The sequence below is a fragment of the Cheilinus undulatus genome, linkage group 7 (genome assembly GCF_018320785.1).
Source record: "Cheilinus undulatus linkage group 7, ASM1832078v1, whole genome shotgun sequence".
Lineage (NCBI taxonomy): Eukaryota > Metazoa > Chordata > Actinopteri > Labriformes > Labridae > Cheilinus > Cheilinus undulatus.
Window position 1 is genome coordinate 6,068,539 of NC_054871.1, and position 17,928 is coordinate 6,086,466.

Here is a 17,928-nt window from a genome sequence, read left to right on the forward strand (position 1 = left end):
TAAAACTGAGAGAATTCTTGAGCTGACAGGCTCTGCTTTTATGTGTGAATATTAGGGGTGTAAAGGTGTTTGCATTTGTTCCAAACTGTGACAATTTGGGGGGTTGGTTGGGTGCATGTAGTCACACAATAAATGTATCTGAACAGTTAGAAAACGGGGAGAAAGAAAACAAATATGACATTATTTACCACCAATCTAGGCAGCAGTAATTTTAAACAATCATCAAAGAAGACGAAGAAGCCAGCAAAACAAAACACAAGAAAAGTTTGCCCCATAGATAGAGCTGCAGAGCAACAGGACCTGTCAGGCTGTTTTCTCCCCCTCCTCATCTCTGTGCTGTTTTTGAAAAGCTTCTGGATGTGAGAGCAGAAAAGGTCGAAGGTATTATCATTGCTAATACATTTTAAAGTCATGCATGGATTCCAACCATGACCTCTGTGAACCACACCCCTAGTAAATATAAAATAAAGTTTAGGGCTGTCTGAATTGATGCATCAGTAGCGATGTGATCAACATCCATAATTGGTGCATTCTTTTTAAGACCTGCATTATTTGCATGCTTTATCGTCTCTTCAGTATACTTTGGCTGAGCCACTCCAGTGTCTCCCTGCTGCCAACAGTGATGTAAAATAAGACCGTCACTGCTCCTGAAGGTCTCATTTTACTTTAAAAAAAATTATGGGCTGCAGAGCAGCTTTCTGAAGGTCACAACTGTCTGCCTGGGAAAAATTTGAGGCAAAAATTTAATGACGTACAAACGCCCTAAGTGGGCATATAGTCATACATTTTTTGAAGTCTGTTTGACAACTATGATGAGTACATTTTGGTTGTTTTTGAGATTCCCCCTTTATATCTCTTTATTTTGGGATATAAAAACTGTTTTCCCCAGGTGATGTATCATAGCTAGAACACGCCGTATGTTAAAGTCATCAAAGGAAACAGTAAAATAAAATGTGTGTATACATGTTGTCTCTGGGCCTCTGTATTGATGTATTTTTACCTCTGCCAAGGAGGTTATGTGATCGGCAGGGTTTGTTAGTTTGTTAGTTTTTGTTTGTTAGTTAGTTTGGTTGTTACTTTGTTAGCAACATAACTCAAAAAGTCATGGACGGATTTTCATGAAATTTTCAAATTTTCAAATGTCAGAAATGGCATAAGGAAGAACTGATTAGATTTTGGGAGTGATCTGGATCACCGTCTGGATCCAGGAATTTTTCAAAGGATTTGTTACTATTGGGAGATAGGGCTAATGGCGGAGGTCTTTGCTCTCTGAGTGCTTTTCTAGTTCAAATATTCAATTTGGTCCTCTTTTTTGGTTGAATCAGGTTTTGTTTTATCTGAGGTCTAAACTGCTGAGGCTAGGCCAGCTGAGAACCGAGTCTGATGGCTTGTTGGATTTTTCACAATGACTGATTAAAGGCACTCACTTCTAAAACAAGACACAACTTTCTATATCAGTGTTTCTAAACCATTTTTCCTTGAGGCCCCCCTACATCTACCAAAGTGAAGCGAAGCCCCCCCCCAGGACTCAGGAGAGAAGAAAAAGTGATACACTACCTTCAACAATCAACATAGATTTGAATTGTTTCATTGATAAAACCCTTGAAAAGACCTATGCCTGCTTTTTCTTATCAAAAGACATTTGTATAAACTACTCCATAAATGCTTTACCATGTTTTTTTGTCAATATTTGCAAACATAATTTTGGCAGCTTCAGAGCAGACAAAGCCTTGCACCCCCCCTAAGATCCTAGAACCCTAGTACCATTTTTGTTGTGTTTTATTTTAATCAACAATTTAAGTTAAAAAAAAAAACAAAGTTTAAAGTATTTAGCATTTCTGCTGAGCCCATGCTGGGTTTTTGAGTTTGTTTTTAATAAATACATTGTAATTCTATTCATTCTATTAGTCATTTTTGAGAAAATTGTCAATAAAATCAATCAGCTACAGTAGTTACTGGCTCAAATGCAATGCATTTAAACAAATAACTACTAATGTTAAGAAAATGTGTTATTATCTGTATATGCCTAGTTTCTATTTGTTTTATCACAAAAGTCGTACAGGAGTTCTTGAGTTTTCCTTTTCCGCACTTGTATTCTGTTAGTCAGTATATCATGCTGAGCTATCCGACTTTTGTTAGTTATATATTTGAAGTTATTGCAGCTGTGGGGTTATATTATTAACCAAGCCAAATTAGACCCAGAGGACATAGATGGAAGATTTTATGTTGGCTTATCAAACCATGAACACTCATTCATTGGCTTTCAGTAAAGGATCAGATGTTTTTGTGCAGAGGGATTATACATTTTTAGGGGGGTTAATCCTGTAAAAACTGAACCTGTGAAATAAGCAGCTGAGAGCAAAAAATAAACACGATCTGCAATGAATCTTTGGGCTATTTGATGAAAAGATGCTTACTGTTGAGGATGTTTTCCAGTCGCTGGGTCATTGATCCCTCCACTCTCTCCGTCCCGTCAGACTCCAGCCTCTGGTGGATTGCTGCAACAAAAATGTTTTATTTATTTGTTTTATAGCACATTATGAGGGAAAAAATACAGTGAAATCCACTGAATTGAATCAGGGAAATAATAAATATTGGCAGGAAAAGAGCGGGAAATGGTCTGCTGCACTGCATGACCAATGTGCGATCCCCTGAGACAGGAACATTTTCAATTTCAGGAACTGAAGGTAAAACAATAAACAGGCCCTACCCCAGTGGTAGATGGCAGATAACCTCACCAATCTCCACCCGCAGATGCTGCCACTGACCCCCCTCCTTCCCTTTGTGCCTGTTCCCACGCAACAGGCCCCGACCTTGTTCCACTGCTGACTGTACTGGATCAATTCACCTCAGCAGAGTCATTAACGACACCGCTCTGTGGTCTTGGGACATTTGGGGCCCTCTGACCTGGAGGTAATGTGAATCTAAAATGTTTCAAGTCTTTAAAAAATAACATTTGAGAGAAGCAGAGCTGGAGGTCAGGAGAGGCAGTGCCATGGCTTGAAGCCATCACTTAGCATGTAGCGCTCTACGCGGGAGAGAGAGTCTGAAAAGAGGGAAGAAAGAGAGGAGAAAACAGAGAGCGAGAGAGACAGAGGCAGAGTGAGTGGTGTGGCTGCTCCAGTGGATAAATAAATGGTGAGCTGTAGTGGGCAGCCTTGTGCTGAGAGCTGCAGTGTGGGTTTATTGACAGAGTGGAGAAGAGTTGGAGAAGGCTTAGCAGACCTTCTCATACATAGATGTGGAGCATTTCAACTATGTGACAAGCAGACATCTCAAGAATGAAGTACAGAGACAGAAAACAAGAAAGAACAAGGATGGAGAGCCACAAAATTCTCCTCAATTTGCTTCCCGTCCTTCCTGTTGCTTCTATAAAGTGATCATTTTAAATCAAATCAATACAGGTCAATATATGAGTATTCTGACACTTGATTACTTTGTACACAAAAACTGGCTAAACCTGCCTACCTAGTTAGGTAGCTAATGGGTAACTTGTTGCTAGCTAACCTGGAAAGGTGACAGTTAAGTACTAGGTTACTATCCAGTGTGAAGCTCCACTTAGGGATCACAAAATGAGTAATTAAAGAAAAGTAATCAATAAGTAATGATTAAGTACTGAGTGACTACTCAGTGCTAAGATCATCTATATCTGCAGTTCCTAACTATCTGTAACAGGGCTTTTCAATTATAAATTCAACTTGGCCAAATTTTAAAATCAAGAAACGTAGCTGGGCCGGATATGTTCATTGCCCAGTAAGCAGCTGTTATGTCAAATTTGGAACCAATACAGATCAATCTGCTGAAAAATATTCACTTTTTATACATAGTCTCCCTTTAAAATTTGGCAACATGACAAAAGCACATCAAAAAGTGCCTAAAAACAGAAAAAAGAGCTGTATTTGAACATAACCTGGGGTAGTATAAATGTCTTTTTTCCACTTAAATAAAAATAAAATAAATAGAATGAATACATAAAAAATAATAATTTTGGTCACATCTTACTTAGACATAAACTGCATAAAAACTAAATTTGCACAGTTGTAGCTACAGTTGAAAAGGACATGTTTTATACCCGGTACTTTGGGGTCACTTCTGACGACCTGAAATATCGTGGGAATTTATGAAAACTTGCAAAACAGGTTGCCCTCTGCATCTCTGGCATGACCACAGGCTGGGCCACTTGGGGGTTGGTTCTGGGCCGCATGTGGCACCCAGGTCTCTTACTGAATAGGCCTGATCTATAACCTTGCAAAGCAGATGGATACGCCCGTTTCCCTGTTTCCCACTGCTGAATCCATCTTGCAAAGCTCCTGTCTGAACTGTTTGGGCCCGGTTAGAAAGTGACAGTGCCAATCAGCGACGAGGGGCAGTGCTTTTGGGCGTGGCAGAGTCGTGACATAAGCAAGCAGCAACAAGAGGCCGGTGCAATTATGGCGGAAGACATTAAAGTGGATGCTGCTAAAGCGCCAGTTTTATCAGAACTTGACAACAATTCTTCGTTAAAAGAAGAATAAAGAACAGCAGTGAGTTGTTTTCTTTTCAAAAACAAAAGCCGTGTATTGACATGTCTACAGTCACCATGGTTAGTGTTATGCAGTTCTCTATAGAGTTGTACGCCTACGACGTCACGTTTTGTTGCTCTGAATGGCCCATAAAGATGTGACAGGCAGAACATTCATCCAATCACCCTCCTAGTGTCTTTTCAAAGCCTCTGCCCTTTCCTAAACACCGTCTATGGAAGATTTTTTTTAGATGGATGTGTGGCATCTCAGGTTAAACTATCTACCAGTTAACTAAATGTTAGCTAGCAGTTAGGTCCTCATATGACCTCTAATAATAACACAAAATGTCAAACGCTTTATCTGACCGCCATTATCTATTACTTAAGTTTCTCCAAATAAGAGCAAAAGCACAAAGAAGATATCTTTAAGAAATCTGCCCACAAAGTAAAGAGGACTTACCTAACATTTCATGTTAATAAATGGTTAACTAGCAGTTGATGACCCATTTGTTACCTAGCAACAATGCAAACGTTAGTGGGTCTCATTGCAAAAAAAGGAGAATTGTTGGCTAATTCAGTCTACAGCAAGAACAGCGTTAAAATTAAAATAAAATAAAATAAACAGCTGCAAAATATTACACACATAACCACATATGCAATAATTATTTTGAGGCTTTATGCGTTTTTTTTTTTTGTTTTTTTTGAGAGAACAGAAGATAGTATAAAAATGTAACAAAACAAGGCATCAATTGCCAAGCAGGTTAGTTGACCTGTTAATTTATGGAGTCTGTGGTCCTCCAAGATGGTAGCGCAGAAATCTAGTCTCAACTGCAGCTTCCTAATGGTATCTCATGTCTCCAATATTTACTACTCTAACCACGGTCCTATTTAAATGAAGTCATAAATAACCAGATGTAAAAAGAACCAAAGCTTTGAATTATCTGCTGTACTCAAAACAGAACAATATCTAAATTGCACAGATAAAATAATATGTGCAATCAAGGTCACGTGCAGTTTGCCTCCATATTTTGATAAGTTAAAGCAAGAAATAAACAACATTGTTTTCCTAGAATTTATATTTTTTGAGTCTTTGTATTGAGACAAGATTTTACATTAATTTCAAAAATCAAAATTCAGAAGGGTCAGTGCGACAATCAGGATGCAATTGAGGTAATTTCATTTAATTTTGCTTAAAAAAATAATCACATGCTAATTTGTGTTTCCTTTTGTCCACCTTAAGTCACTTCAGCATCTAACTGTAGCCACAATGATGGAAAATAATGACACCAATGTACCTTGAATATCTAATTTTACTTTGTTATTTGGAAAGTCAAAATTGATATTTACTCTGTTGAACATTTAACTGTTTAATAATTCCCCTTTGGCTAGTTTCATTATCTTTTGACCTAAAAACAACTTCTTTTTTCCATTTTTAGACTAATTTCACAACCTTCTATCTACTAGAAGTTCCTTATTTTAATTTAAAATGAAAGCAAGTTTGTATCCAAACAGGAAGTACAGCATTATTAACTGAAGAAAATTTATAAATCAAGAATAAAATGTACCAAAAACTGATTTAAATGCAAAACCTTTTATTTTCAAATGTGACCAAAAATGGAATAATCATATTTTTTAAAAATGTACAGTTTGACAGCCCTACAAAAGAGTAAGTATAAATAAGAGATCCTGAAAGACACTGTGAGCCAGTTAAGGTTATCTAAAACTGAGGTGATAGGTTTTTTCATTCATGTTCTGGTTAAAAGTTACTGATACTGGCTGTTAGCAGAGGCTGGAGACGTCCAGCGGTTGGAAGGGGAGGCAAAGTGAAGGGGGAGAGTTCTGTAAATAAATATGTGGGTCCACTCTGACAGACAGAAGCCTCAAGGCAGGGACTGAGGTATTCCTAGAGCATGCTGTTCAAACATGCCACTGCCTAATCAGTTTGGACGTCTCTGGCCCTTTCCCGGACCTCTCGCTGCTCGCTAAATGGCAGCAACTGCAGCTGGAAAATGCAGCTTCGCACAGAGGCGTGTAGACCAGGGGAGAACAGGATGGAAGACACACAGGCTGCAGATCTGGTTTACGTCTCCAAGCTCCCCTCCTGCCCCGCTGCCAGCTGTGTGTCCTCTGCATCTGTCACACACTGAAGTGCTCCTGACGTCACGGCTAACCTAAACATCAGGTCAGAGTCCGGATAACACATGAAGCCAGGACCTGAGGAAGAGCCACAGCTCCTGCTTCACTTCCTGGAACCGCCGAGGGAAAAAAAAGAAATGAATAAGAATAAAAATACAGCGTCCCTGGATTCTAAAGCTGGAAGATGTTTTGACTCCTGCCGGGGCCGAGGGCTCGGGGAATAGGCCCTGGGAATCTGGCTTTTTTGGAACACGGTAGCTGTTCCGTTTCCTGCATCACTGGGAGACTTCCTTTTCACACAACAATGAAAAACCTCAAATTTCAACATTTTAGAAGAAACAACCCCTAGACTCCCCGACAGTCTGTCAGTCCGGTCAATCAGCCCGAGCAGCTCCAGCTCAGAAACATGGCTCTGTTTGTCGCTGAGGCTCCATGAACAAACAGTCACAATCCCTAAAAAATCTTCCATTTCTTTCAGCAGTCTGTGGTGGTTCACATGCAGTGTTTACAGGACCACTTGTTTTCTCACTGCAAAAAATTCCCTTCTGCAAACAAGTTAAATATTATATCAAACAAAATGTCTGCAGTTACTGTAAGCAAAAATGACTTGATGAGATTTCTGGAAACTGGCAAAAAAATTAGGTCACTACAAACACAATCTGAGCTCCAAACAAGCACAAATGTCTGGATGTAAACTGTAACACAAAGGTGCTAGAAACACTATTATTTTGATTAAATGCCTATTAGGACCAGTGGAGCTGAAATGATGGATTGGCAATCATTTTGATTAACCATGAATTGTTTTGGTGATGTTTCACACAAAAATGTCAAACACTTTCTGCATTATGGATTTAAAATGTATCATTTGCTTCTTTTTGTGACTGGGTCACACCAAACCTCAGGTTTCAAGGGTTTGCAGAGATGTTTATTTGGGCTAGTGTTATTATTAAGTTTTAGAGACTTTATCAGGCAATAGTGGTGACATTAGGTCTGTGATAAAGAATAAATACAAAAATATATCGTCACATGCTCCTTGCAGATATATGCATCAAAACAAATGATATAGCACTGATATGGCCATAAATGCCGCAACACACACACTCTACAGTACAGTTAAAAAAATCCAACTTGTGGCAGCGATGCTAAGCTACATGAGGGAATATAGATATTGATCCCAAGCATGGATGAGAAAGCCTATCTGTTGCCAGCTAAACTGAAAGCAAATATAATCTTTTTTTTTCAGGTTTTTCAAACATCGGATAGTCAATAGCTGGACACAAGTCATGCAATATGCAATTTGTGCAAAAACAAGGTAAAAAAAAAACTGCAGCAACACCAATTTCATCTCCACATGACAACACACACCAGCAGTCAGTAGCAACAACTTAATATAGTAGTTTAGCCAATAACGTGGTTCACACCAAAAACTTCAACCTTTAAACACTTTAAAGTTTAATGAATGAAGAAGAACGAGGTATAAGACTTTAGCTGACGTAGGTCTGCTGGTTTTACAGTGGATAAAGGCAGACATTTAGAGCCAATATTGGCCGAAATTTACAGCTTGATATTGTCAAAATTTTCAGCTGATATAACAGCTGCAATTTTGAGAAGAAATGTACACGTCTACCGTCTAATAATACTGTATCATATTGATAACACTGTGCTCTCAGGAAATACAAATAAGCTGTGTGTTTTCTGAATGAAAAGCACTGATGTTGACATTAGACTGATTATAATGACGTGTTTTACATTCAAAAGTTTCAGCTTATCTCGGTATTAATAATGACAGTCGTTGGGAATAAAAATGTGAAATGTGAAATAATAATATAATAATAACTTTATTTGTATAGCACTTTTAAAAACATGGGTTTACAAAGTGCTTTGACAAGTGCAGAAGCAAGTACAAAAACAAAGCAACAACCCAGACAAAAGACAGAAACAGAACGTGACAGATAATAATAATAGACAGATAATAGACAGATAATAATTCATCTACATCGATAAAGAGCGACAATATAGAACCAAACCTAGATGACCTGTGATGCCATGCAAACTAAGACATCACAGACGTCAATCAGAGTGCAGACATGAACTGCACAGCTAAGACATCATGAACATCAGGATGCAGGCAAGACACAGACATCAGTACCATAAAATGATAGGAACCCAGGCAAAGCATAAAATGATAGGAACCCAGGCAAAGCAGGAACCCAGCTACACAGGCTGAGACCGAGAGGACCAAAATTAAAGACATAAGAAATTAAAAGAGAAACAGTAAAATGTAAATAAGAGGGCAAAACAGATATTAAAACAGGGTGAAACCAGCTCTAAAACTGTAAAAGCAGTAAAACTGATAAGTATTATAACAGAGGTAAACATAAGGGGAAGCAGTAAAGGAGAGATTAAGAGGAAATTAAACTAGAAAATGTAAGAATCTGTGAGAAGATAAAAATTATAAAAATTAAATAAGAAGATGAGACGACATCACATAAAAGCCAGTCTATAAAAATTAGTTTTAAGAAGTGATTTAAAAGATGTCAATGATTCTGCATGCCTTATCTCCTCGGGCAGGTCGTTCCAAAGTAGAGGGGTTCTGATGGAGAAGGCCCTGTCACCCTTAGATTTGAGTCTCGACTTTGGAACGACCAGGAGGTTCCCACCCGAGGATCTGAGGCTGCGGGCTGGGACATAGGGGAATAAAAGTTCTGTAATATATTCTGGAGCCAGACCCTTCAGTGCTTTAAAAGTAATAAGTAAAATCTTAAAATCAATTCTAAAAGTAATAGGTAGCCAGTGTAAAGATGCTAAAATCGGGGTGATGTGATGTCGTCTGTTAAAACCAGTTAGAAGCCTAGCTGCTGCATTTTGAACCAGTTGAAGGCGAGAGAGGGATTTTTGGCAGAGACCTGACAGGAGAGAGTTGCAATAGTCCAGACGGGAAAAAATGAGAGCGTGGATTACCTTTTCCAAATCTGTCTGGTGGAGAATTGGTTTTATTTTGGCAATTTTGCGTAAATGAAAAAAGCATGACTGTGTAACTTTATTGATGTGTGTTGTGAAGGTGAGGTTGGAGTCAAATTCTACTCCTAGATTTCGAGCTGTTGATTTAATGTTTGTGGACAAAGGACCAAGGCTGTTTGTGATTGTATCGGGAGAGTTTGGAATATTGAAAAGAATGATTTCGGATTTAGAATTATTGAGTTGTAGAAACTTTTGTGCCATCCAGCAGTTAATATCATTTAGACAGTCAATGACAGTAGCTAGGCTTCTAGGATCCTCAGGTCTCAGGGGCAGGTATATCTGTGTGTCGTTTGTGTAGCAGTGAAAGGAGACTTTATAATTCTTAATGATTTGACCAAGGGGCAGCATATAAATAGAAAATAAAATGGGGCCTAAAACCAAACCTTGCGGTACACCACAGGTAAGGGTAGAGGTAGAGGAGGAGTGGTTACCTATGGTGACCGCATAGGTTTGCTCTAAAAGATAAGAATAAAACCAGCTAAGTGCAGTGTCCCTGATGCCGACCCAGTCTCTAAGACGTTCTATTAAAATAATGTGATCAATGGTATCAAAAGCTGCACTGAGATCTAAAAGAATTAAAATGGCTCCCTCCCCTCTATCTGCTGCTAAAAACAAATCATTGGTGACCTTGAGGAGGGCCGTAACATGAAACATACAGACTTCACCATAGAACATTACAGAACATCCTAATTAATGCATCCACATATGGTGTCGCTAGTAAATGTGGCATCAACTTAAAATAATGTCTACAATTTTTTATATCTGCACCTAATAATCATTTTACTGACTTGACCTTAAATGCGTGTAACGTTGCCTAATTTAGCTAAGTTATCTAGCTCTTAACTTGCAGGTGTCAACACTGATTTTGACACTACTAATATTCTTGACAAACAAAACCTATTATAAACTTTGGGGGATCTTGTCATGGATATTCAAAGAGGAGGAGAGCTGCTGATACTCAGCAGCAGCAAAGTTCACATTGTTTACAATCCAACCCAACAGTCAAAGATGCTAATTTCAGTAATGTGCTTACTACTTATTGGCATAGAGTTTCTCTTAGCTGCAGTATTTTCAATCGTATAATTAATACCAAAAAACTGTCAATTTTATGCACACTAGCCTGAAGGATATCACCTTCTTTGGTGCTAAAGCCGCTGAATCAATGAAATAGGAATGCCACATGATATAAATTATTCCATAAAAAAATATAGTGTGTTTAATGTGGACTGGTCAACTTGTTCAAAGATATCTGCACATGCTTTATGTGCTTAGTACCAGCCTAATACTAATCTAGCCAATGGGATGGGTGTACTTAGGCCATGAAAATCCTGTGAGGGTGTAAAACTCAATAATGCATTGTTGTATCTGCCCATCAGTAGCTCCAGGAATAAGAAGAACCAAGAACCTCATGGGTGTCTTGGGCTTTAATACTCATTTCTCCATTTGCCAGAAGCTACCATTAGCATAGCAACCAAAACAACAGTGTATTTAACATGTTTTGTGGTTTCCAGATGCAAAAGGCTAAACTGTGTGCTTAAGCAGAAAGTTCAGAGTTCATTTACATGAGATTTGAGACTTTGTTTTTCTGTTTCTGTTGGAGACCATCAGCTTTACAGGTGAGCAATTAAAATGCGATTAGAGGAGATGAGAAAAAAGCGAGGCAGGGGCAAACTGCTATGGATATCAAGTCATAGTCCAGCTGTTTTCTCTAAATATTTTCTATCTGCCTCATTTCTTCTCCCAGAGTTGGCGTCTTCTGCTTGTTTCCACCTTGCTGGCAGCAGGACGCTCACATTATAAAATAACTCCAGACTTCTATTATGATCATCAATAAAAATCTCACATGCAAGCAGAACTGAAAATAAACAGCCGAGGAGACAGAAATGACTTGATGGTGATTGAGAGGGCTGGAAGCACCACGGCAACTTCTCACACAGCAAACTCTGAACAAGGAGAGCACACAAGTACCCTGTCAGTTTCTCATCTTGTTTTTTTACATTTTCACTTCTACATCTAACATACGATTCATTCTGAGTGACTCAGATCGACAGAGATGTGCCAAATGCTGCCTGGAGACAAAGAAAGGATTCACAGTCACTCAGACAGCTGTGTTAACGAGGCCTGGCAGTGAGCTGCTACAGAGCCGTCTCGAGCTGGCTGACTGCTGAGAGCGTGCAGGCTGGTATGTCGGTTTGGCTGACCGTACACAGTATACAGAATATCTCCACTAAAGTTATCCATTCTGCGCCACCACTTCATTTTATATGACTGAGAGCCAAACCTTGGCAGAGAGAGGATGTTTTAGTGCCGTAATGAGTCAGGGGGAGAAGGAACGAGTCAGGAAGTTTAAAAATTATCCTTAAAGTCTAATTAATTCTCTGAATATGAGACAACTTTTTTTCCATGATTCACACATGAAAAATGGGAGCTAAACGCACAGTACGTTAATTTCCTGACACGAGGCTCTCAATCAAAACAAAAGCAAGAGATGATGTCAGGGTAGCAGGGAATCATGGGAGTTCACCAGTATGTTTGCACGTAACTGGGGGAGCTTGGAAGACAGGACCCACAGTCGAGCATAACCATAGTTCATCACAAGTATGCAGAAAATAAGAATGAGGTACAGCAACAGGGCGGCAGCTTCAAGTAGCACTACCTCATGCGGTAGTTAATCATGTAATGCAACAAAATAAATATAGTGTCTTATGTTGGCTGCCATAACAAGACACATATTGCTTTAACTATAAAAAGAAAGGATTTCTCCGGCTTTGAAAATGGGTGGAAATATTTGTAAGCACTCAACGAATAATATATAACATAGATGTAGTCATTTTTTATTAATCTAGGTCTTTTAAAAAAATCTACATATTGTACCTTTAAATATCATCCAAGGTTCATTCATCCACTCATTGACAGCTCTCTAAATGAGTACAGGCTCTCAGGTCCAAGACTGATCCTGTGTCTCATTCAGAGTACACCTACTGATACGCCTCCATGTAATACACTATGTTTCCAATGAGCTTGCATTGTGCCTGAATTTTGTGAGTGTGTGGTTGTGCATCTGCTAGAATAATAAGCTCAAAGCTGTTTTTTTTTTCCTTCTTTTTGGCCAATCACAACTTGGCAGAACTTTACCAGCAACATGGGGCCTCATTCACAAACCAGTCTAAAGAGGAACTTTGTTCTTAAAACCCACTAATGCAGTTTTTCAGAAGTTTCTGACATTGTTTTCTTCATACGTTTTCTTATCCAGAGTTTTTTTCTGTTCACTCACCTATATTTGAGAACTACCGTGACAGTGCAGGGTGGAATGATTAATGTTGTATTTATCAGCTCTCAAATATGCTAAGTCAATAAAAACAAAATTTTAATACAATTGATAAATGCATGGTTTAAATATGGTCAACCTTTATTTCATGCGCGCATTGTTTGATCTTGACAGCAAATTATACATATGCACTCAGTATCTTATTTTGTTTTTTATTATTATACAAACACTGTTACACATATCACAGTAATCATGGCCTTAATTATCACAGTTGTCATGGTATCAGGATATTACTCCTTAAAATCTAAAAAAGTACTGATTTATCACTTCTAATTATTTCATAAGTTTAATTTAAAAAACACTCTCAATCAAATTATTAGCACAAGGACAATACACTTTATGTCTGAAAATATTAAAAGTGAACATGAAAATTTAATCAAATGTGCATTAATCAAATGGTTTTTAAAATGTTTGATATTCTCATGCTGTTTTGATACCACATGCCTTAAACGGCATTATCCATTTTTCAAAATGTGATAGGACAGAAGAGTCCCAAAGTTACCAAAGAAAAACAGATATACAAGTCATATTTTCAATCCAAAGCTGCAACTAAATCTGAGGTCTCACTAGATTTAATACTTATCTGTTGTTAAGTGGAAGACAAATAGCAATCCATTTGTAACAAAAGTGTATAAGATGAGATGATTTTGAGTTATAAAGTTAAAAAGACCACAATCCCATTTTTTATCAGTTATATATTGCTGACAAAACAAACACATTTCTCATCCCCACAGCTTGATTTATTACAGTTTCTCATCAAAAACAGAATTGTATTATTTTTTTTCTGTGACATTTGAATGCAACATGACATTTTATTTAACCTGCAGTCACATAATCCTGTTTTTTTTTTTACAGTCCTTGAATGTATAGTGAATATAACCATTGGTGAGCTTGTTAAGTCATTAAGTCTTCTTAAGCAGAGGAACAGCAGGTAAAATCAGTGAGTGCATATGCTTCTACTCCTATAGTCAGAGTCTTTTTTTTTGTGAATCCCAACAGGCTTGAGTAGGCTTCTGCATTTTGGTTTAATTTGATTCATAATGCTGATGTGTTTTGAGCTTGTGAACTGATTTGCCTATGGCTAAAGTTCACCTTCAGGCCATCTTGTCCATCCGTGTCACTGCTCTGAACCCTGACAGTTACAGAGAGCGATGCAGACAAGAGCAGAGGAGAGACACAGCGATGCCTCCTCCTAACTGATGTGTTTTACATCTTTGGTTACCTGTTTCTGTCCCATCCACCTTAGTTTACAAACCTAAGTAGCAGGGTGGGAAATGCACCCTCCATCAGCCAAATGCAGGTATTTTTAAACAGTGTGTGGTGAATTTGCTCAACCTACCAGTCACTGGGGCAGGTACATAAAAGTCAGATAACAGACAGATTTTGTATCAGTAATCAGTACAAATGGAGTCCCGGTTTAATCACTTATTGACCGAAGCGTGCTTGGATGATTTTACTTTGTATCATTTGAGTAGCGCTGCAACTGGTCGACCTATCAGAGGTCTTTAAACCAATCTTTCATTCTTCTTAAGTCCAAGATACCTGAACAAGGCCTGGATTCAAACATGGGATTGCAGAAATTGTGCATAAAATATCCAATAATCCCAAACCCCACACTCATAATGCAGGTACAGAAGGCATGAATTTCCAGTGCCCCGTAGGTCATGCAGCAAACATTTGCATGATTGAGTAAGGGACAACATGGTCAAAAACACTCACACTTTACAGCAAAACCTTGATGGTTGTGATAACTCTCCTAATATGAGCTCACAACAAACTGATTATCTTGCCTCTCAGTTGAGGCCTAGCTGCATTGGAGACTCAAACCAGCCTCAAAATAATATAAATAAGACGGGGCACAAGCCAGTATTTTCATAAATAGTTGTAAAATTTCCCTTCATTAAATATCCTATAACTTTAATACTTTTAATACTTGATTTGTATATTTCACCTCAATTCATTATGCTGCTTGTTAAAATATAGTGGCTGGTAAAATAATCAGTGGCTGGTTCATTTTTAAACCCACCAGTCAAAGCAGCAGGTAGCTCAAAGTTAATTTAATTTCCATCCCTGCTACGTAACACACTATCTGGAAAATTTTACCCTGATATTAAAGCATTATTATCACTAACAGTGATCATAATATCATAATAATTTACATGTGAATGGTATGGCAACTGTGGGGGAATTTTATCAGTTATCATTAATTTGTAGTTTTCCATTAAATCATATCGGTTGAAAAAATAAGAGACGTGGCTAGTGTCTACCTTACGTTTTCATTTCTTTACCAACCACGTTTCTAGATTTTACTTCACTGGGTGCGCGGCATTTCCTGTTTACCTCATGATGTACATTGTTTCAGATGGTACCATTGCCTGAAGAAGTGATATAATCAGAGTTTTCTGTTTGTGGTGTAAATTTCTGACCAAATACGTTACTAATTATCAGGTCACTATATCAGCCTGTTGGGGTTTCATTATGAGCAGCACTACATCTACCATTGAAATTGTTTATCATTTGCACCTTGGCATCCTGTGTGATCATTTAGACACTATAACTTTGCATCTCAAATGACACCTTTCTACTTCATTTTCAATCCTGTGTGACTTATGTCTGTGTGCCACGTGCACAGTGCACACAGCCCTGCAGCCTCATGCCCGTATAAGGGCATGAAAGAGGCATTACTCTGTGCTAATTAGCAAAAACATGCACAAGACCCCAGCTTTTCAAAGCATGGCATTCCTATGATTAAGAACTCTGCTGCAGCAGTTTATGGACAGCTTCAGGACTGTCCTCAATATCTAATACCTATCTTTGTAACATTAACATTATATTGTTCATATAGTCAGTGCATTGTTGTTGTTAAGACTCTTTCTGCTATTTGTTGCAGAAAAGTACTGTAGAGGAGAGCTTCAAGAGCTTTCATACCAAAAATGTGTGCTTAATCTACATTTTTCTGTAATCTAATCATCAAAACCTTAAATGAATATGGTGGTTTTTCTTTTGGCTGTTCTGTATTCAAACACTAAATTGCCTGTTTATGAACCCTGGGAGATCAATTGCTGCCTTGCTAGTCTTCCTAAGTTTTTTTTAATTTTTACGTCTTGTAGAAGTGTTAGCGTTTTGGCAGTTTCAACTAACAAAACTTGAGACTCAAAGAAAAACAGCAGGGTATACTGTACAGATTTCACAGTGCCTGCAGGCATATTCTAATTTACTTTTCGTGATCGTCTCAGCTTACAGAAGAAAAGTTGACATGAAAACAGCTGCCTGCTGCTGCAGATGGAGGCGATAACTCGTTACCACCACTGACACCTTTAATTAATGCAATCTGAGCTGTTTACATTGTAAAAATGTATTATTTTAGCTTTATTGGAAATCTGTCCCAGATAATTCCTCATGCAACAGAGCCATTATCAAGGTAAAATCTTTAAGAATCTCTAGAAGCGTTGTTCTAAATGATAAAACAGACCTAAGAGAAACTCTTGACAATCCTTTGCTGTCTTCCAAAAATTCACTCCTTAATTTTACTTTGCAGAGTCTGTCTTCCATAATTAATTCAAAGGTTTCCTTAGCTCTATTAATCCTCATGTAATCAGTCATTAGGACAACTACAGTAACATCCTGTCCCAGAGGCCATTAAGCAGCATGAAATCCTCACGGTTCACAGGTCAGTTGAGTCCATCTATGCTGTACTGTTTCCTCCATCAGTACATTTCCCATTGGGGCAGTGGGCACACAGTAGGCACGCTCAGTTCGAACGTGAGAATGACTTTGCATTGTTCACATTGGTCATATTGGGTCTGTTATCGGCACTATCAGTCCTAATACTCTGGCCTGCATTGTGTTGAGCTGCTCCGTTTATTTAGATTCAGCCACTAACAATGAAAACATTGCCTCTCTCCCGACCAAGGCACAAACATTCGGAAAGCAATAATAATAATGATGGAGGCAGAAAAGTGTACATATAAATAGTAAGGGGAAGTAACTGAGCGGCTATGGCGGGAGGAGAGAATAAACAGACAAAAGTATGAATGATGAAGCAAACAATTGATGTGGGATACCTGGCAGAGCGACAGCAGTCAGTCTCTGCTACCTTGAAATCTTTCTGACAACTAAAGATGAATGTACAGTATGTGCGAGCAAAAGCGTGAGTATGTGTCCACTTCCAGGCTCCAGAGAGACTCAAGTGAGACCGTGTGTGACAGGTGAGAGCTGATCTCATTTTGATGAAGGTGAATTAGCTGTGTTGTGGTTGGCTGGTGTAACTGTAGCAGAGAGCGGAGGGTTTTCACACGGCGGCCAAATGAGTCTCTTTAATCAACCGCTGCAAAAACCGCATTTGAGGGTGGAAAAAAATCCCAAGACACGACAAGACTTGCACTCTTTCCAAAAAAATAAAGAGCTCTTTTTCTGAGCAGAGATGGAGAGTGATGGTTTGGAAGTTTTTGTATTAACTATAGACCGTTTGGTGTTGCTCCACCGTGCACAAAAAAAAGTGTTAATCCCTCTCACCTGCCAGAGCGTCCTGGGCCTCGAAGAACGTACTGAGACCTCCTTTCACGTAGGCAAGACTCCCTTCATTCTTCTTTGTGGCCTGTTTCTTCAGATTACTGGCTGCAAACTTCAGCTGTTCAAAACTGAGGAAACAAAAACAGAAGACAGCATGCGGTTAAATAAAGCCTGCAATTTGTTCTTATTTCATCGATTCTTATTATATGTCTAGGATGCAAACCATTTGTCATGCAAAGCTCAGAAAGCAGCAAATGTCTGAAATATTAATTTGATGACAATAATAGCTACATTAATAAATACGAGTAAGTGTTTCTGATTCTGTTTAAGTTGTTTATACAATATTAGCAGATTTTAAAACCACAATTCCAAGAAAGATGGGGAGCCTTAGAAAAAAATAAATAAAAACAGAATGTAATGATTTGCAAAT

At 38.4% G+C, this 17,928-nt stretch overlaps 1 protein-coding gene across 2 annotated transcripts in view; it reads right to left on the reverse strand.

Moving 5' to 3' along the window:
- The window catches only part of exoc2 (exocyst complex component 2), a 100,956-nt gene that overhangs the window by 46,577 nt on the left and 36,451 nt on the right, over positions 1–17,928 (reverse strand). For both annotated transcript variants that reach the window (XM_041791689.1, XM_041791688.1), the window contains exons 6-7: positions 17,502–17,626; positions 2,418–2,498 (exon numbers count right to left, since the gene is read on the reverse strand). In XM_041791689.1, coding sequence (XP_041647623.1) covers positions 2,418–2,498; positions 17,502–17,626 — 206 coding nt within the window. The remainder of the gene's footprint in view (positions 1–2,417; positions 2,499–17,501; positions 17,627–17,928) is intronic.